Genomic DNA, 21195 nt, shown 5'->3' on the forward strand with positions numbered 1-21195 from the left:
CAGGCAGCACCACTGCTGCTGGCAGGAGGAGGAGGAGGAGGCCCCAGTTTTGGTGGGGGTCTCAGCAAAGAAACAATCCACTCTATTCACAGCATCATATATGCACAACTGTTTTATTTTGGGGTTTATATAAAAAAAATTCCTAAAGACTGCAGAGCTTTCTTTATCCTAATTTCTTACACATATGGTTCCAAGACCCTGTTTTCAAGCTAATTCCCCCCCTAACAGCTTGTGATGGAGTGGGTTCCCCTGATTTTTGACCTAGTCACCTTTTCTAACGGGATATGTCTAAAGCTGCAATATGGCACTTGGTTCACTTAGTTGGCAGGTTTAATACATCTGGAAAGCTGGGGTATGGAGATGCACACGGCTCAGAGTCCATCAACACAGGCAGGGACCCTGCCCTCACATCTGTGCCTCCAGAATGAACCAGACCTTTCTCCTTACTGTGCAAATCACAGGCTTTGGTCATCGACCAGTCCCGTCGTAAGGGATTCTCGCCCCTGAAGAGAATCCCATCTTCAAGTGGGGAAGCAGCCCGGCCATTCAAGCAATTGTCCATGGCAGTGCCAGGCACTGAGACCCCTTCAGTCAACTGTACCGTTGTAAGACTTGTTGAGCTTGTTGAAGGTGAACTCTACGTTATGCGTGGAAATAGGCTTTCGGTAGAGAGGATTGGATGCCTTTGGAGAGAGGAGCAGACAAAAAGAACAAAGATGAGGAATAATGTCCGTGCCATGGTAAAAACATACCAATTACTTTGGTGACAGCACTGTGTTTGGCTTTGAGTGAACTGAATATTCAGCTCCAAAGGCAGTGCTGTTTACCCAGAGCTGGTCCATCAGACCCACCTTCCATCCTGCCTGCAGGCAGAGGCACTGCCCTCCAATGCTGAGCACCCCCCTCAAAGCCTCCCAGAAGGGTTCCCTCACAGACCTGACCAATGCAGCTGAAGGAGGAGACCTTCAGCCTCCAGCTCTGCTTGGAAACAGATGATGAAACCAAAAGCTGGGAATAGTTCTGCAAAGCATTTATAACTTGCCTAGGAGAAGGCAGTGCAAGATGCTGGACTCTGAAGGCACCACAGGATATGGACACATGCATCCCTCATTTCTGCCACCCTTTTCCTTCACGGCAGAGCTGTTTGCTGCCAGTGCATCCCAACAGCCCCCCCAGCAGGACCCCCAGCCCAGGCTCACCATTTCATATCTGGCGCGGGAGCGTTCGCTCTGGAATCGGTCGAACTCCCGCCTGTCGTGAATGGTGACGAGCAGCTTCCAGAGCGCCAGCAGGATGATGCCAATCAGCACCACGCTGCCAATCACTGCCAGCACGATGGTCACAGCGCTGGGGGCTGAGCTGCAGGCTGCCAGGGAGGCAGAAAAGCTAATTAGCTCTGGTGCGAGTGTATCCCGGATCAGGTAATAACTTGGACTGCAGCCACAGAGCAAGTGACCTCAGGCAGCGCTAGCAGCAGTGGCTGAATTTGAAAAAGCAAAATTGAACTGATTTTTTTTTTTTTAATTAAATAAATTCCTGGCTAGAGGCAGGTCAAAGGGACACCTCTCGTGGATGCCACCAGAGCTGGGATGTCACGTAGCAGGGGGGCAGTGCCACTGTCCAACAGTGATGAGGGTTTTAATGCCAGCTGACCCATGTGGGACACAAAGCGTTAAGGTGCCTCTGGCAAAAGGCAGCTCAGCATCTCCTACACAGAGACAGGACTTTATATAAGGACATTAACTGTCAGCTAATCATCTGGTCTTTCAATTAAGTGCAAGCTGCAGCACAGTTGAAATAGAACATGAGCAATCTCAGTCTTTCCCATACTGGCCCGTGCCTTGGAGGACCGGAGCAAATCATAAGAAGCCACTGCTGGATGCTTGCCAGCTTGTCCTGCAACACCACGATGGGTTTTCTTTGAGCAACTGCATTGCATGTGATTAAAATATTGCTGGGAAGCACAGCTGTCTGCACAGCCTGTGGAGGGGAGTAGGGACATGCAGCCCTTACACTGCCTGGATCAGAAGTCCTTGGCAATGTGGAAATCCTTAGGTGGTGCAGGGCTTTCCCAATATCCTAACTTAACCAGCAGCTGCACCAGGTGTCCTCTTCTGATGTTTTTGTTCACAGGGGCTTTATCTCCAAATCAAGCATACTTTTTGCTACTTAAATAGGCTTCAGTTAATTCAGCCTCCTAAAGCTCTTCAGCCACTTGCTGGCAATGCTGAGGGCTCACATGCAAGGTTTACTCTCACAGTTCTTTTTACTAAGTTGGGAGCATTTGGAGCTGGGTTTCATCACTGCAAAACACTTCAGTCTAAATCACCCTGATTTATCTGCTCACACATGCAGCCAGCCATTTTGTAGCCCCCAGGCTCCCAGGAGCCCATCACCTCTCCTGAGGCTGCCAGTGCTGTCAAAAAAGAAACCCAAGGGAGGGCCAACCTGGCTCCTTGAGGACGGTGAGGTTGGATTTCCCACTGGGAAGCTCCAAGTAGGTGAACTTCATGACGCAGTTGTTCACTGGGTAGGCACAGAGAATCGCATTGGGGTCATCAGTTTCTGGAAACAGATGCAAGAATCACAGGATTTTGTAGAAGTTTTTATACATTTAAAAAAAATCCTAAACATTGCAGAACTTTGGTACTGTAATTTTTCAAAGAAATGCTTCCAACACCCTCTATTTTTTCATGTAATTCCTCCCTAAAAACCTGCAATGGTGTGGGTTCCCTGATTCTGAACTAGTCACCCTGTCTAACAGGCTATGTTTAAACTGCAATACAGCACTTGGTTGACTTAGCTGGCAGGTTCAGTATTAGGAATTAGCACAGCTCTCCCCTGCAAGATAAGCAGAGCTTTCCAGGGATGCCTGGGAGCAGAGGAATGGGGAGTAAGCCTGGAAAGCGGCACAGTTTGATCACAACTCATACAAATTGTAACTGAGCAGTGTCCAGATTTACTGCTCGAGAAAATGTAGCACTTGGCAAACATTGCACAGCAAACAGACTCAACCTCACACGCACATACATTCTTCCTTCATGCAAGTCTGCTTCTGCAATAAATGCCATTTTCTTCTTAATTTGCTAAATCTCTTGAAGAGTGGAAGGTGAAGGGAAAACAAGGGGCACTGACTCAGACAGGGCCAGCAGCAGCCCATGGCCAGCTTGTGCTCCAGCTGTACTGAATGGCTCCAGCTCCGGAAATGGCTGAGAAATTTGTTTTCAAAGAGTGAGATAGAAAAGGAAAATGGGAAGGGGAGGAGGGAGGGAGGGGTTGCAAGGATGATGTGTAGACATGGGAGTTGCAAGAAATGAGAGGACTTTATTCCCAGAGCCATGTGAGTGCTGTGTGTTTGTGTCTGACACACCACAGCACCAGACAGAGCCTGGTCACTGTCAGTGCTGCCTGAGGAAGGCTGCTTCACAGAAGCAATTTAAGATTGAGCAAAGCCATCACCTAAGGTTTGCAGATCTAGCTTAAGGGGTGATTTCAGCAGAGCCACTGCCCTGCACAGCCACAGCTCATTCAATGCCCCCATTGTAGGGACAGTGACTGGAGGGAGTTGGGGAACAGCTCTGCAAGCCTGCAAGGGCTTAGAGTTTAATGGGACAGGAATTTGGGGACCCAGTGCTGTTGGCTAGCAAAGACATGCATGACCTTGTCTTAGGCACCTGGAAATAGCTTTCCACAGCTCTCATATCCATGCCTGTCATGCTGAAAAATGATTGCATTAATGGCCACTGCTATGCTGGCCCCTTAGCTCTCCCCTGTCTGTTTGTTTTTCCTTTCAATGCCTTTGACCTGCATCCAGTTAAAAGATTAATACCCTCCATTTCAACAGCTGAGCTCAGATGCAGCTGCCCCTCTGGTGAGTCCTGACACGTTTCTGGTGTGGACAAACCTCAGCTGTTCCTATCCTGGGACAGGAAAACCTCCTCTATCTACACAGTAGTAGCAAAGCATGGGCTGGAAAAGTGCTGATTGTTACAAAGCAAAGTACTAATTAAATTAATATAGATAATACTTCCATGTTTCTTGACTAATGTCCTTTTGAGTTGAGCAGAAAATCTTAGTTCCTGTAGATTTAGTTGCTTTCACTCCCATCCTTGCACCATTATTTCAGTAAAAGACACAGTGATTAAAGTCTCAATAGTAATGATTTCTGTTGAGCTTCACTAGCTTTCAGAGATCACATGTCAACAGAGAGAGGTGTGAGGGCTCCACTGAGTTTTTAAGTACACTGATGTGTGCTGCTGCCAGGTTCAGCTCAGAGCAGGACCTGTCCTGCTCCTCTCATGCTGAAAGCTCCTCTCTGGAACTAGCAGGAATGCAAAGGAATGCAGAACCAAAGGAGATCCTGCAGAATCCAAAGCAAGCCATACAAGCCTCCCAGGAGGCAGCTTCTGGCTCGTGAGTCCAATGACAGAGACCTCTGCTCTACAAAGCTTTGAAGCCCTGACTGCATCGTATCCAGAGACAAAAGGCAGCTGGGATGCTCAAGGCTGTGCTCATTGCAATTTGATATTTAAGAAGGTCCCATCTTCCTCTGCCAGGACAATACAGACCTATGTATTCTGTGACAAATACCTGCCTTTCAGCAGGGACTTGTAATATGTGCTAAATTATACAAAGGCACTTGAAAACCAGCATTTGGCCAAGTCTGCCTGTGAAGAAGTCCATAGTCCACAAGAACTTTCTTCAGGAATATTTTGCTTTACCTCTTTCTCTAACAGCTCAGATCTCCAAACTACAAAGTGCCTTGAGCTCCCAAGATCACAGCACTGTGTGCAATCTGACTGCAATAGTTCAACGGAAGCATGAAAATAATTCCCAAAAATGTCTTAAAGCAGCAATCTGGCTGTTTTTTCTCTGAAAGCCATGCAGGGGGCTGGCAAAATACAGCCCAGCCTCACCTTCCAGGGAGCAGACAGAACAAAAGCTGACCTTGGCATAGTACACTAACCAGGCAGGAGGGATGAGCTTTCATTCCCAGTATGTGCTGGCCTGACAGGCATTAAAAAGGAGTTTTGTGTGTTTTGAACTTCCAAACCTCTCACAGGGTGCTGGTGCAGGTGCAATCCCTGCTAAACTGCATGGTGATGGAGAGAATGAGAGCAAGTGTCCCAAAGGGAAGGGTAGGAAACTCCACTGGTCATAATTTAGAAGTGGGGCACTGGATGTGAGAGGAGTCAATGGGAAAAACATCACCTGCAGACAGCTTAGGAGGAAGTGAGTGAAAGGCTGAGCAACGTGCGGGACTCCCACCTCTATAAACTAAGGAAGAGGAGGAAATGCCAGATGCAGACAGTAACTTATCCCTGGCTTGATCTCCATCCCTCCCTCCAAGAGATATTGCTAAGGCCAAGGCCAGGATTGTGATTAAATCTGTTACAAGTCTGGATCCCCTCTACTCCCCTAAACAGCAACCAGGGACTCCCAGAACATATCTTGAAAAGAGTGGGGAGAAAGTCAGCTGCTGAGAGATGCACATGTGGGGTGACCTCTAGAAGAGGACACAAAGGACAGGAAATTGCCAGGGGGACTTGTAGCAGTCAGTTCCACCAAAGCAGAATTCATTTTCAAAACTGCATTGCTTTCTTTTACCAGCTCAGTTCTTCCAAGATGAAACCTCAGAAGGTTAGAAAATGCCTTTTCTTGGGTGATACTTTGTCCTTTTGCACTCTCTCATGACTCCTCTCATCTGTCTCATGTGACCTCACTCCACTCTCTCTGCTCCTTGCACTGGCAGTAGTGGTTAGATGTTATTTAAAATCAAAGAGTTTTTTACTTCAGTATGGATTATAGCCTGGAGAGAGCATCACACATACCACACATACACATATTCATACTACCTACACACACACATTTCTAAATACCAAGTACTCCCTGAAGCTTTCTTTACAGATATGGCTTCGTCTGGTTAAGAGTTCAATGCCACAGTCACCAATTCCCACCACCTGCCAGCTTACCAAGAACATCCACAGTGGTGATGATCTCATCCTTGCAGTGCTTTTGGCAGGTTTGGTTATCAGCCAGTCTTCCTGAGTTAAACAGCTTGCATTCTATACAATCCCTGCAGTAATACACAGAGGGGAAAATTAAGCACACGTCCCTGCATGGACACAGGGATTCAGCCCTCGGGAAGGGACTCCCTGGGTGCTGGTCTGGAGGCTGCACATCTGCACCACAACGTGCAGCTTCAGGGCTGGGCATTTCCATCACAAGGATGGATTTATTAGGATTCAATGAAAGTGCAAAGGATTCAAAGAAGGCGCAAAGCAGCTGATAGGTTTGGGGTCTGTTTGCCCTTTAGATGTTAGGATCTGCACATCAGCTACTGCAAAATCGATCCTGCCTGAGATCAAGGCAGTCAGTCCTGCTGCTCTGTGCTAATCTGAGGCCGATGCCTGGGGCACCTTCATCACCGTGAGGCAGGGGCAGTGATTCTGATTCTGTCCCCTCCTCTGCAGCTCAGAGCTCTCTGCACCCAGATATCTGCAGCTCAGAGTGCAGCAAAACTGGGGTTGCCAGCCTTTCCTGCAGAGTGAGACAGCACTGGAAATGAGCAGGGATATGAATCTCCATGAGCACTAGAGCAACAAGACTTGTTGCTGCTCTACCTGGGATACTGTCAGGCTGCTTAGCGTGGGCCCCTAGCAGCAGCAGGCTTGCTTGTGGCTGATCACACATTTAACAAAGCATAAGTAATTCCTTAGCTGAAAAGTCTCCCAGGAACCAAAGAGCTGCCCTTCCCACCAGCGAGAAATCCCTCCTGAACTGCCTGTGAGTACCTTTTAGTGCTACAGACACCCGGGCAGGTGGGACACTTCTCACAGGTCTCTCCGAAAGCGCCTGGCTCGCTGCACTGACACCTGCCGCAGACGCAGGCCCCGCGGCCGCTGCACATCTGCCCGTCGCTGGAAACACAGCTGTCCGTCTCCGTGGAGCAGTTGCAGTTGTCCCCGATGTACCCAGCGTGGCACTTGCACTCCCCGCAGTGGCACTCCCCATGACCTGAAGGTGAGAGCAGGGGAGAGGTGAGAGCAGAATCCAGGGCCACCAGTGGGTGCTGTGGTTGGGAGGGATCAGCAGCCCAGCAGGAAGAGCTGCCAGAGAGACCTTACTTGGCAGGGCAACAAACAGATGCTGATGGGAAACACTTAGATATCAAATTATTATCAAAATTCAGCAGCAAAAAATACCTACTCATTGTTCTTCCAGCTTCCCTCTATAGCTGCTCAAGACAAATGGGCACCTCCCTCTTCCTACTTTTATATTAAATAATCTCTTCTTTCTTTGTCTACATCAAGAAATATTAAGATGGGAATGGAATACTGCTTCCTTGCTGGTTTTGAGCCCAGAGTTTAGCAGCAAAAAGCCTAGCAGGTTGCCCACCTCATAAAGTATTTCTTTCCCTTTCTTCTTAACAATTTTACTTAAGAAGTTCTCTTAAAAACTTTAAAAAAATTGTCTCAACAAGCACTATTTCCTGTGTCCAAACAATACCCAGACAGAGCATGAAGGTTGCTGGGGCCAGCTGAGTCCCCTCACCAGGGAGCAACTCAGTGTAGCTCACAGCAGAAACGGATGGAGAAATCAAGCCAGTAAGGTCTCTCCTCCACTGAAGCATCCCCTGGGAGCTACGGGGTTTAGTGAAGGGCTGAGAAAGTCAACAGGCTCCAGGGCTGTCAGTGACAGCGAGTGGAGTGGCTGTCCACTGAGCAGCTGGTTTCAGAGAGGCATCCATCTGCTGGGATTGCTCAAATTCTTCCGTGGCCAGTCCCTAGGAGAAGGGATGCCTTTGCAGGCACAGTTTACAGAGCTGAAGGGTTTGTACACAAGGCTCACCAGCAACCTAATTACAGCTCAGCTTTTCCACTGGAAAGAGCCTTGAGCACCCCAGACATGATAAATTATATGCACGCTCCTTTCATCAACATAAACCCGCAGATCTCCCTGCCTCTCCCACTGTGCCAAGATTACCAGAGGCTGTGGATTGCCAAGCTATATCCCCTGCCAAAAGTCACAGGAGCACCTTCTGTTTTACTAGGCATCTCAGATATCCCAGCACATCACAAGTTGTCCTTCTACAGCCTCTTCTGCTCTCCCACCGTTTGCTTTGGATCCAGCCTGCATATTCAAACGTTTCTGGAGAAAGGAGATTATGTTTACAAGATCTTTAGAGGTGACCTCCTTCTGTGCCTACATCTGATGGAGATTAAAATCCCTTGCTCTGCTTGCCTTCACAATGACAGCCTTGCCCTTTCCTCAGACAGAAAGCTCTGGGTTTGAGCCCATGGGCTCAGCTACATCTACAGCTGCTGCTGTTTGGGGCAGCTGCAGAGTGGGGGACTCCCAGGACCATCACTTCACAAGCAAAACAAATGGGGTGTCTGGCTTTTATTCATAATTAATTCAGGTGTCTGGGCTCTCACATACAGCAGGTTTTGTGCCTCTATGGCAATGCAAGTGACCAAATGAGCTATAAACTATGGTTTTGATAAAGGGCACTATTTCAAGGAATCCAAAGCAGCTGGCGATTAGTAAGTGTGCTCAGGCTTGAATTTGAACTCTGAGGGCCAAGAGAAGCAAGCTGATGGTATTCATATCACCCCTCAGCTCTTCTAGGACACCACAGAATGCAGCACAAGATGTGACTCCAGAGGAAGTGTGTCTCTGGACAATTAAATAGTTCTGTTTTTAAAGGCATCAGTGCTAGGTCATAGGAGGCTAGAAAGACTGCATATCCCTTCCAGCCCCTGGCAGGCTGGAGGTGGAGCCTGAAATTACTGTTCTGGGGAAGGGAAATGGCCATTTGCAAATAATGCATCCTATTAAACCACTGTGATTGGAAAACTTAAGAAACAGCATCTTAAAGGATGTGGTTTTATTTACTGATGGGGATGAAGAAAAAGCCATTCTGTATGAGGGTGACTAAGTGTGGGGTGTGAGCTTAAAATGTCAAAACATGTTGACATGTGTTTCCTGCCTTGGCCACACTGGCTTAGTGTTCAAGAAGTCACTGGCTGAAGCTCATCATGGTCAATGTGCCAAGAGCAGGAATTTCCATCTTGACTTTCAATGGCAAAGATGTCATGGTCTCCACTGCTTCCATCAGCTTGAAAGAGTGGCCACTCCTGCAAGCACCATGAGCTACACTTCTGGTGCCATCCATCTCCCACACAGCCTGCAGACTAGAGAAACTCTGAATGAGAAACATTTGTTGTTCATATGGGCACAATAAGAGTTGTCCCACTTCTCAACATCCACCTGGAGCATCCAAGGTGGGAATACACTCCACCATCTCACTAGGGACACAAACTGAGAGGAGTCCTGAGGCAACGTGGCAGCAAGGCTTTTGGTGACAGTGATCCAGAGCTGTGGTTTGCAGTGTTACCCAGTACCACACGTTGCAGCACAGTGTGCTGCTCATTCCCAGTCCCAGCTCTCTCTCCCACGGTCCCACACGGTGCTGATGTGGCTAAGCAGTCTCTGTGCCATTGTGCCTGCAGGAAACCTTCCACCACCGTGCCCATGATGAACCCAGTTTCACTTCCCAGTTTCATTTCCATGGCAATGTGTCCTCAAGGAGGGTGTGTTTCAAGACACCTCTGCACCAGCAGCAGTCTCGTGGTACAGGACGTCACCCTGGACTTTAACCCCCTTGAACCTTCTGAGTTTATACATTCTCTGCTAAAGCTGGTTTGTGAAGCCAAAATACATTAATTGTGTTCTCCAAACATAATAAGAGATGTTTTCTTCTGTTCCCATATTCAAAATGAGACAAGCTTAGAAGTTTAAAAGATCCAGATCTAACTAGGAAATTAAATGCTCCCCCTGAATTTGATAACATTCTTTCCAGTCAGCTCCTGACCTTCAGGGCAGGGGGCTAACACAAAACACATGTCAGGAGGCTGCAGAAACCTGCTGGGAGGGTGTGCACAGGAAAGCAATGCTTCTGTGTGGGGAAAGCAGTCCCCAGACTGAGCTTTACTAGTCTGGGACCCATCCGGGCAGGAGCCATGGGATGCACTGCTCCCAAGGACACCACCAGAGGGGCTGAAACTCACAGCCCAGCTCTCCCCATCCCAAAACACATCCCCATCCCACTGCTGTGCCCTGGCTGGGCTGCACATCTCACTGTCACTCAGGCAGCCTCTCCCAGGACATCCAGCCATCCTCATTTCCCCCCAGGATGGCAGCCACAGCCCAAATCCTCCCTGCCCCCAGCATGGCACCGCACAGACCCAGCCTGGCACCCCCACAGCAGCGTTCTTCCCAAGCAGGGTCATTCCCAGATCAGGATAGCAGCTTCTGGCAGAAGCTTCCAGCCTCTGACCCTGATTTCATCCCAGCCTTCCTGAGAGCAGGCTGTGACCCTGCTTGGCAGGACAGCCCGTCTGCCCTCCGCGATAACCGCGCCTTAGGAACTGCACCAAGAGGTCTGAAACTCAGTTCACTAAAAGCTCTGTCTCTTTTCATAGAAGGTGGTCTCCCCAAACCCGCCTACTTCTGGGGGCGACAAATTCATGCAAAAAACACCAGCTTTCTTTTGAAAGAAAAAACATTATCCTAGTTTTTAAAGAGAGGTGGAAAAGGTTTGAAAACAAGCCTCCTCCAACACTCCTTTTTCCCCCATCTTCTAGAACATTAAACTGATGTGCCTAACATACAAGAAAAACAAGTCATGATTTTTAAGCCAGTTCAGTGGTTTCTGAGCACTCAGGAGGAGAAAGATCATACTGTATTTTGCTCCCATTACATCAAACCATTTATTTTTGTGCCTCTGTGCTCACATCCAGACTTTGGGTCACAATCTCCGAAAGGCCGTGCTTTTGTCATTTTTGGTTATTTGAACAAGTAGACTGAAATAGAAAAAAACCTACAGGAAAAACGACTAAGAGAAATAAGTCATGGCAAGCAATTTCCACATTCTCCAGTGTCATCCCTTTAACAAGCCCTGGCTGCTTCTTCACCCAGAGAGCCCCAGTGAAGAAGGGGTCCACAACCATGGATCAAAAACATCTGCTTATGAGAGAAGTCAAACCCTACAGACAGAGGGCACTGCTTGAGCACCACTTTTGTACCAGACCTTCCAACCTCTCAGCAAAAGTGGTTGATGTCTGAGGGAGAGGCTCTGTGAACAGCACATTTTGAGTGGGAGGAAGAAGGGCAGCAGAAAAGCCTTGGAACACTTAGAAAACATAGGGCTTTTCATTTGGGAAAAGGCTAGGGTAAGACACAGTGCCTGCTTAGGCAAATAAATCATCAACTTCCCTAGTCATTTCTTTCCATGGCTCAAAGCAGGCAGTGCTGCACATGAAGAGGCCAGGCCAGGCAGCCTGCCCACAGCACAGCTCTGGCCCAGGGCACTGCCAGATGGTCAGCACCCACCGGGACTTGGAGAGAGCTCCAGGAATTTCAAACAGCGGGGATGGGTTTAGGATCCACCCCCTGGGTCATGCCAGTCCAGCAGGGAAAACGAGGGAGGCAGGCTGTCAGGAGCATCCCCAACCCCTGGAGCCCACTGAGCATAACAACCTCCTTGTGCTAAGGAGGCTACTACAGAAACACAGACAGACAAATGTCAAAGGTTTCTGTGTAACCTGGAATTCATCCGACTGCCTCCACTCACACCAGGGGAGAGCTTGCCCACAGTCATTTACCCACAATGCAATACTGAAGCTGCAAAACAAACACTAAGAGGTTAGTAGGAAACAAATAGTGCTTTTCTGAACGTTATTGACACCAGACACCATGGATCTGTGCATCTTCCCATTGCAATGGATGCTCATATCCTGAAGCATATGGGTTTAACCAAGATTTCAGTCCCAGCACTGGGCTCACCAATCATCAAAAACAGCACTGGAGATGCAGACTAATGAAACCAAAGGTGAAGGAATAAGTGCAGGCTTGAGCTGCTAATTCAGCCATGGGTACAAGTCCCATCACCAGCTGACATTACTGCCAGCATCCCCCACAGCGCAGCACTGCCATTACAAAAACCCCCCTCAGCACTCCAGTTTCTCCTCACTTGGGAATTTCTGGGTTCAGGGAGAAATGGACAAGGAAGACATGGTTTTGGAAACTGCTGTTTCATGAAGGCAGCTGAAAGCTATCCGTGGCAGGCGGATTTCCTGTGGCAGCCCTGGCCAGCCTTTCCTCATTTTCCTTCTCTCTGCTAAAGAAGTGAAGCTGAAATGCAACCACGAGATACAGCTGATGATCCATCAGAAAGCCAAAATGGGCAGTGAGGAGTCATTTCCTGAAAGAGATCTAAAGCTGCATTTCTTAAAATAAAGCCTTCCTCTTTTTTTTTTTTTCCAAGTAAGCTCAGCACTCCACAAATCCTTTCTACTTCTACTTTCATTAGCTCCTCAGCCAAGCCTGTCACATGTGGCCTTTTGGATGGAGACGCAGAGCTGGGAATTGGAGATTTCAGGTCCTGCTGCCAACTCTGTTACTGATGCAGGGAGAGCTATGGGGCAAGAGCTGGTGCCAGATCCTCCCAGGGACACAGAGCTTTATCCTGGGATGGATGTGCTGCTCTCCTTTGAGCCATGGGCCAAAATACCATCCCACCACTCTTGGCTTTGTTACCCCCTAAGTACCTGACATGGAAGGCACCACAGGAACTTCCAACAATTCATATTATTCCTTAAGCCAGATCAGAATTGGGTGGTATGTGTGAATCTTCTGGTGTTTTTGCCCCTACTGTGTCTCTCTCCAAACCTCTAACTCAAAAAGAGCCACTGTCCCTTCCTGTCAACCTCCATCTGTCCACATGCAGGTGTTCACTGGGTCTCCCATGGTACACAGCAACTCCTCTCCCACAGCAGTGCTCCTCTCTCCCCCAGCTCTCCAGCCCTCACAGATTTGCTCACAAACAAAACCCTCCTGAATTCAGAGCTCTCCATTTGTTTCCTTTCTACCCAAAAAGCCTGACAAATAAAACTGCTTAAAAAAAACCCCATTTTCCACTTGGCCCTCCCAGTCCTGCCCAGATACCACCAATACCCACGGGCAGGTCAGAGCCAGGAGCTTCTCCCCCACTTAAAAACTTCCTGGCCTGTCTCTGCTCAGATCTGCTTATACAACTCTGCACTTCAGCTTTAGTCACTGTGGAGGCTCTGGAACATTTGGAAACACGAGGGGACATATGGCAACCATGCAGTTGCTGAAAGGCATAGAAAAGGCTTGAGAAAAGCTATGGTGTTGCAACCCTTCCACCAACACACCATGTTCCAGGATGGATAAGCTTCATCCTTTGCTCTGACACCTGAGCTGACTCCTACCAGCTCCTACTACCCAAAAAACCTCCAGATATGTTCTTAAAATAAAATTTTTCTCCAAAACCAAAGCTGTGTGATCCCAAATCCCTAAAGTTCAGGGCCAAATTCTATCGTTCAGATCCATCCTTAAAAAAACCCAGCAGTTTAAATCCCTTCCTGCTGAAGCACAAGTGGGTTGAATGTCCTTTCTGATGGACTCTGTTGAGAGGAGTGGGCTCTAGAGTAGAGAGAGATTCTTCCTCTGCAAAATGCAGTGCCTTAGGAGCCTTGCCCAGTGCTGTATTTGGATACAAACACATAATTTGGTGCAAGTTCACCAAAGGTCCATGGTTTTGTAAGAGATTTCTCCCTTAACAAAGTACCTGGAAAAAGTCAGAATATCACTCAAAGTAAGACAAAGAAAAAGAAAATGAGACAGGATGAACACACAGGCTGTGCTGCATTTCCCTTTCAGGTCAATTACGTAAGCTCAATTTTATAAATAAAATTCACAGGTTGTCAGTGCATGTCAACAAGAAATGCAGAGACCCAGAATTCCACTCACCTGCTGATCTAAGACTTTCTGCCTTTAAGCCCCAAATACAACATTCATTTCCAATTGTGCATTTCTGTCAATGACCACCACCAGAGAGACCAAATTCAGACACCAAACTCACCGAGATGCTGGCCAGTAGAGCATTTAAAGAGAGTTTGTTCTAAGACCATCTAAGCTTTATTTTCTGGGTTCATCTTGCGATTTTTGGAGCTTTCTATGGGGTTTTTTGCCCTGGGAGGGGGCAGCTGCACAAGACAGGGGGTTTGGGTACATGCATGCATCTTCAGATGAGATCTCAGGTTGCAGCCCACTCGTTGTGCCACTTTAAGAGCAGAACCCCGAAGACAGAGCTCTGGCTCCCATAAAGATGTCAAAGACGTCACTCCTGTATTCTTTGATTCTGCTCGGGCATTTAATGGCTCATTAGCATGCGTTCACACTTGCTAAGGGTCCGCTGAGAGACAAGGAGAAACGGCAGTGAAAAGAGGCAGGAACAGCAGCGCTCTGTGCGGCTTGGCCCTCGAGGAGCTGCTGCCAGATTTGGGGAGAGCTGCAAGGCTTGGACAGCAATAAGAGCCGGGGCAGGGAGAAAGAAGGGGTAACAAAGGGCAGCTTTGCCCTTTCGTGCCAGGAATAGAGACTCTAGGAGAGCAGTACTCCATACACTGGGGAGAGAATGTCCAGCCTAGTTGCTGTTTCAGTGAAAAACCAATACAAAGCCAGGTGGTGTGAGCCAGGTGGGGCAGGCAGGGTATGCTTGCCAGGAACACCAAGGAACAAAAGGAATAAACACAGCACTGAGCACTAACACAAATGGAATCATCATTTGTGTTCCTGTGAGAAATCCAAAGATCATCAAATATCTCAGGGTGGAAGGGACCCATGAGGACCACAGAGTCCAACTCCACAATAATCAGTAACACTTCACAGGTTACAATGTCATGCTAATGGTGGTGTAATAACAAACACTGCATTTAACTGCTGTGAAAGAAACCTAGAGGAGCACATCCATGGGGCACAGAGCATTCTAGCCAAGAACCATCCACCTGTACTGGCCTGCAGCCATCTCTGACCTGAAGCACAGCACGGGAGTCATTAGCAGTGCAATTAGAGAGGGGACCAGGCATTTTTACATTGCAGCTAGGAGCACTGGCCATGCTTTCACAGGTCACAGCCAGCAGACAAGGTCACCCCATGCTGTTTGTCCCAGCCCAGAGGCATTTGAACTCTGGGATCTTCAGCCTTTTGAACAGGCATAGAGCAGGATGGGGAGGCACACGGAGGACAGGGGCACATGACTCAATATTAAACTGAAAAGAGAAGAGAAACCAGGTTAAAGGGGAAAAAATAAGTTCTGAGAGGAAGAACAAGAAGAAGAGAGAGATTGGGGAAGGATGGAAATGATGTCCTGGGAGGAAGCGGTTTCAGGAGCCGCCCAAGGACTGAAGATGTGAGTAAACACATGCACTGAGTCAGCCCCATGCTCCTCCAAAAGGCCAGACTTCATGAAGATGAAATTTGGAATGCAAACACCTCCCACATGGCTCTCAGCCCCTCTCTGCAATGAGACTATGAGCCACAGCTCCTGGAGATGAGCAGACCCAGAGCACCACGGGACACCCTGCTGAATTTGGTCCTGGCTGATGCTCAGGAACCCTTTGCCCACAAATTAAAATCAAACACTTCTACAGAGGAATGCTACTGCCAGCCAGCCACTCACACAACCCTAGCGTGGAATCTCTCTACAGCCTTTCAAACCATCTGGGAGCTCAGGGCTGGGTGTCCCTGCCCTCAAATAAGCCTTCCCTGCACAGAAGGTGCCACCCTGGCACAGTGAGCACATGATGGGAGCACAGAGCACCACAGGCTGCCCACAGCCTCAGGTGAGCGTGTCCCAGACACCTCCCTGCAGTTTCTGCTCCTCTTCACACTGTGTGAAGAGCAGACTTTCTCAATGACTCTCCACACTAAAGGCTGAGAGGTTTCAAGTGTTGCTCTCAGAGCTCACTGCTGTCTGGCAGAGCACGGCCAGACCCAAGGCACCAAGAGAAGCAGCCCGGGTTGACCCCAGGGCTCAGACACCAGCTCTTGTTGCCAGAACAAGGCCCAAAAGCCAACATCCCACATGTGTCAGCAGCAGCAGGCGCCTCCACAGTTCCTTCCTCACCTGTGGAAATGTTTTCTAAATCACTGCCTGAGCAATCACATTCTGCTGCTACAAAATGTTGCAACAGCATGGCAGCCCCACACTCCACAGGAGGGCAAGCAGGAATACCAACAGTTCAACAGCTGGCCTAAGAAAAGTTCTGGTTTATGGAAACACACATTTAAAGAAAAAAAAAAAGGCATTTTTCTTGATCTGGGACTTAGACATTGTGCAGCCAAATGACACTGGACACACAGCCAAACAGCATTTGCAGGGAGCTTGCAAGCAGGCCAAGAGTGGCATCAGTCTGAGCAGGATGAAGGTGGATTCAGTTAACCACAGTCCTCAGCCCTGCCTGCTCCAGCTGACCTGGTCCTTTTTTTTTTTTTTTTTTTTTTTTTTTTAAGCTGACCCACTGGATTGGAATAAATGGAGTTGACCTAAACCCTCCAATTCTTTACAGCAATCCATGTGATGAGAGTCAGCAGAACAGCTTTGCAGTTTAACCCCAGAAAAGGAAGAGGACAGCAGAGGTGCCCCATTTGGTTTGTTCCTTATTAAATGTTTGTAGTCTGTTCTTACTGGAGCCAAACTGTTTCACAGGTGGAGGAGGGATGTCAGGTGGAGAGGGGATGCCCACCCAAGAGTGCCACCAGGCACAGGTGCTCTGGGATCAGTTCCTCACGGCTATGGGACACTGCAAGTCAGAGGTTTATTTTTCCTTCTTATTCAGGGGGGTTATTTTGTTTCATCCATTTATTCCCTGGCTCACAGACATCTCAGGACAGGACCCTTGGCAGAGCAGCTCCTGCAGGTGATAAAAGCAAAGGCCAAATGGGAATGCACAAAGGAGAAAGGTCTTTAGAAAACTTGAATATGCAGTCTGAGTTTTGACCACGTTGTAAAAGAGAGATGCAGTGCCACCTCCTTGTTGTCTGTTCTGGGCATAAGGTCCCCTGGTGCAAGTGGCACTGTAGACAAGAGACCTCAGGGTGCCTGAAACCAGGTTTGTGGGCTCCCAAGGGCACCCTGTGCCCCACACAGTGTGACAACACACACAGACTGCTGTGTCTTCCAGCCCAGACTCCTCCTCCTACCCTGCTCTTTGGGAGGAAAATGGGCGTTCACAGTGCTACAACACCCTAATGATACAGGGGTTTGTTTCAGAGGACTTTACTCAGTTCTGCTCACCCCAAACCCCTCTCCCATGCCCTGCACCCCGCAGCCACTGACCCCTGTGCCCCCAACCTGCTGCTAATGACTGGGACTACTCACAAAGCAACTGGTACTGTGAGGTTACAGCACAGTGACCCGAGCTGACACTGCATCCTCTGTCACCAAAACAAGCCTCAAATATGCTGGTAGATGTGTGCTCCCCATCCTCCTCCCACATGGGAAGCACAGAGGGATTGACCTGCGGGGCAGCTGCCCCAGAGACAGAGCTGCATCTCCCCACAGCTGCCTGGCTCACAGCTGCACCAGCACTTAGCAACAGCCAAAGGTTTATTTTTAACTTCCATATCTATATGGTCCTTTTGTCTCTCTTCTTCAGGTTCTCTTTTACTAAGCAGTGCTCAGAAAAACCTCAGATAACAAGACTGGACGTGACTTAAAAGGAAGCATTGCAGATGTGGTTTAGGCTCTGTTCCCTCTCTTCTTTCTGCCACAGGCCACCCTCTTCCCTTCTGGCAGGGGTACATTCGTCAAAAGCCACACCACCTGCAGCACAACCACAGACAGTGGGCACAAGGGAAGCTCTCCTTCCTCCCCAAACCACACGCAAACATCACCTGCACCTCAGAGGCTAACAAATCAAACACTACCCATTTCTTTCTTAACAGCGGCTTCTGCTAAAAATGTAGGTATTAGGAATGAAAATAATTAAGATCAAAAATAAAATGCTGTTGTGTGTCTGAAAGATGCGGATCACCTTTATTCTCACATCTGAGCTTTCAGAGGCACACCAGCATCCTCCATCCAAGAAAGTTATTATTGCCACCCAAGATGGTAGCTTTATTCACCACTGGGTAGGTGAGTAGTAATGTGGAAGAAAATCTATTTTCTTATCCTCCTAATGTGGAAGGAAGTCTATTTCCAGACAACGTGTCCATGGGCACAGTGATTTGTATAGTAACAGATCCCATCCAACTCCCCAGGGTGGAGATACCAGCGGGGGAATCAAACCCAAGTGCCACTCTCAAAGCATGGAGCTCTAATGCAGGAGCAGAGACCAGGGCACTGGCACTGAGCCATCGTCCCACTGACTGTTAAATGTGTTATGGACAGGGTACAGTGAAAACAAATTGCAAAAGCACGAGTGAGGTTTCTAATTTGAGGCTGTGTTAAAACAAAACAAAACAAAACAAAAAAGCCTCATCTCCCTGCGTCTTAGTACAGGCTAAAACCTCCCTGAGCTTCCCTATTTACTAAAACCAAGAGAGGAAGCATTCAGAAGTAAATACTGAGGACTTCAATGAGCTCAGCAGTTTTTGTAGTGGTTTGAGCAGGGCAGCTGGAGCCACATCGCGCGTCAGCTTGGCTACTCTCTGCAAAATAAACCCCGAAAAAATTTCAATGAGCTGTCTCTTCCCACATCCCATCTCAGAAGTGATTCTGACACTTGCATGTACTTGCAGATGTGACACCTGATGCTCTGTGGCTGATCTGAGTTTTCTGTGTCACTGGAAGCCCTGTGCTGGTAAGGGAGGCAAGACCAGTTCCTGCGCTCCAAGGCATCTCCATCGTGCTGTGCTTTAGCCAGTCACGACCTTTAGTCACCTTAACCAGTTCAGATGCTCACAGCTGCTCCAAGCTAGAGAGACTAGCTTCATTTACAGATGCAAAACTGTTACTAAATCTGGTTTATTATCCAATTCTAAAAAAAAAAAAAAGAAAAAAAAAAAAAAAAAAAGAAAAAAAGAAGAGAAACCACAGAAAACTCCCTGAAAGCCGGACAACCAGCAGTAGCTGCCGTGCTGCTCAGGCAGTATGGATTTTCAGGATGAGATTTTTTGTGTTTTAGGGGGAGGAATGGCTGCAGCATGACAAGTGCTCTTCTGTAATTAGTGATGTGCCTGTCCACAACCAGAGTCCTGGGCTGAAAAGCACACAAATTACACTCACACAGGGAGCTGGGGAACAGGGGTGGTGGGTAACAGGATATTTCTTTAGAGACCCATATGATGCCACATTACTCTGTGTCCCCCCATCCCAGAAAAAATAGGTCTGGAGCAACTGAAACTAATGAAGCTTGGCCTCCAACAAGCCAGTCTGTCTTCATTAGAGGCAAATGTGTGATGCCCTTACTGGGGCCTCTCCTCCCTCCTGCCACCTTGTTTTATGGGACCTGCAGGAATGCAATTAGGGCAGAGATGTTTCCTCCTTTGTCAAACTGCCTGGCAGGCAGCCAAGGAGTTCAAAAGCCTGTGGGCTGTGCAGCCAGCTGCCCCTTCCCCAGCCCAGCTGCAGGCAGGAGGGATTTCTGCTCCTCTCCCACAGCCACCCACATTTCAGAGCAGAGGGGACAGAGTGATGTGTCGAAGACGTCAATGCAAAAAGGCAACCTCTCCACCCAAAGAAAAACTGGGAGTAAAGCATTTGAGGGTTTGGGAAGCCTCTGCCTTTGTCAGAGCGCAGTGCTGCAGATAACACAGGTTCATTTCTTTAGTGAGAACAGAATACTTGTGTACCCATCCCCTATGGCCCCTCCAGAAGCTCGATTAATGGTTTGAAACAGCTATTCCAGAGCTGTTACCTGGGCCTGGGGAGCAGCAGAACAAATACCACTTAGTGACTAAGTGACACGGATTCTGATTTGGATGCAACTTGAATTAACATTTACTCCACAATATAAATTACTCCCTTTTCCCACTTCCCTCACAGATGCAGGAAGCATGTTAAATCTCTCACTAACAAGAATTAAATCTTGTTGGTTCCTTAGATTCTTTCTCACCCAAAATCTGCTTCTCCACTTCATGAGGGGGACTACAAAAGGACTGGAGCCATAGGCAGCACTGTCTGCAGGCATCTCTCCTCTCAAATGCTGACAAAAATGAGGCTCCAATATTTATAAATGGACCCAGGAATTAATGGGTTTTTTCCTAGCCAAAGGACCAAATGCCAAGAGACAAGAAACAAGTTCATTTCAGAGTATTTCAACCCCACTTGGCTTCTGCTGGGAATACAGGATGCCTGAGCATAACATGCCACCCATCCCTGTGTCATGGCAGTGACTCAATGGGGACAGCTTTACTAGAGATCATAAAAGGAAGAAATGCCTGCAGATTGGTGATGGGCTCATGCCACAGCCATGTAGGTGCAAAGCAGTTTGCCTGAGCGGATTTTTACTTCTCAGCTCAGAAATCTGTGCTCTCCTCCTGGTTTTTGGAGGTCCCCAAAACCTCAACTCGGGTTGGACAGGCTGTTTTCTCATCAGCTCTGTTGGGATGGGCACTCCAGGTTCATGGGATCACCTTGCTCAACAGCTGGGGCAGGTGATGGGCATTTGGTGGGGGACACCACAGCCTGTGTGCTAAACCTGAGGTTGGGCTCCACGGTTCAAAGCACAGTCAGTCATCAGAAATGCACTGAGGCAGTGACTGCCTTCTATGCAACCAGAGGATTCAAAGAGTGTAAATAAAACCCTTGACAGCAGTGATGAGTTTCCCTCATGGGTCCAAGCCAAGAAACTCCCAAGCAAGGACAGAGACAACAATCTGCAGCAAAATCACAGCTCCCTACACTCTGCTTTTTTGGTTTGTGCTTTAGCTAAAACCTGTTGGTGTGCCCCTGCACTCCCCCCAGAGAGTGACAGGCACAGGGATGACAGAGCCTTTCAGGGACAGACACTGTGCCCAGGAAAAGGCAGAGTGAGGGCAGGGTGTCATTTCACCCCCCAGCAGGAACAGAAACAGCAACCAGCCACCATAGCAACTGCCCTGAGAATCAATCTGCTCCCAAGGCATCACCCAAGCTCTTCTGGCTTCCAAGTCTACGTGTGCTGGTGGATGGATGTTCAGTGCTGAGCTAAACACCTGGTCTTTTCTAAGAAGACCTCATTTGTAGCGGGGAGAGAGCATGGTCTGCTGGAAGCTCCCAGCAGTGTTTGTGTAGCAGAGGGCTGTTTGTTAGGGGCAGCCTTGGGCATAGCCCTGCCATGCAGGCTTGTGGTGGGCTGGGAAATCCCAAGCCTCTTGGCCTGACAAAACCACCTCAAAATG

The 21195-nt window shown here is 48.4% G+C and overlaps 1 protein-coding gene across 2 annotated transcripts in view; it reads right to left on the reverse strand.

Moving 5' to 3' along the window:
* Positions 1-97: 97 nt before the first annotated feature.
* ITGB5 (integrin subunit beta 5) overlaps positions 98-21195 on the reverse strand; it is a 57562-nt gene continuing 36464 nt past the window's right edge. For both annotated transcript variants that reach the window (XM_064435053.1, XM_064435052.1), the window contains exons 11-15: positions 6795-7017; positions 5973-6076; positions 2449-2565; positions 1200-1366; positions 98-683 (exon numbers count right to left, since the gene is read on the reverse strand). In XM_064435053.1, the coding sequence (XP_064291123.1) occupies positions 588-683; positions 1200-1366; positions 2449-2565; positions 5973-6076; positions 6795-7017 (707 nt within the window). In that variant the 3' untranslated portion in view covers positions 98-587. The remainder of the gene's footprint in view (positions 684-1199; positions 1367-2448; positions 2566-5972; positions 6077-6794; positions 7018-21195) is intronic.

Source organism: Passer domesticus, chromosome 10 (assembly GCF_036417665.1).
Source record: "Passer domesticus isolate bPasDom1 chromosome 10, bPasDom1.hap1, whole genome shotgun sequence".
Classification (NCBI taxonomy): Eukaryota; Metazoa; Chordata; class Aves; order Passeriformes; family Passeridae; genus Passer; species Passer domesticus.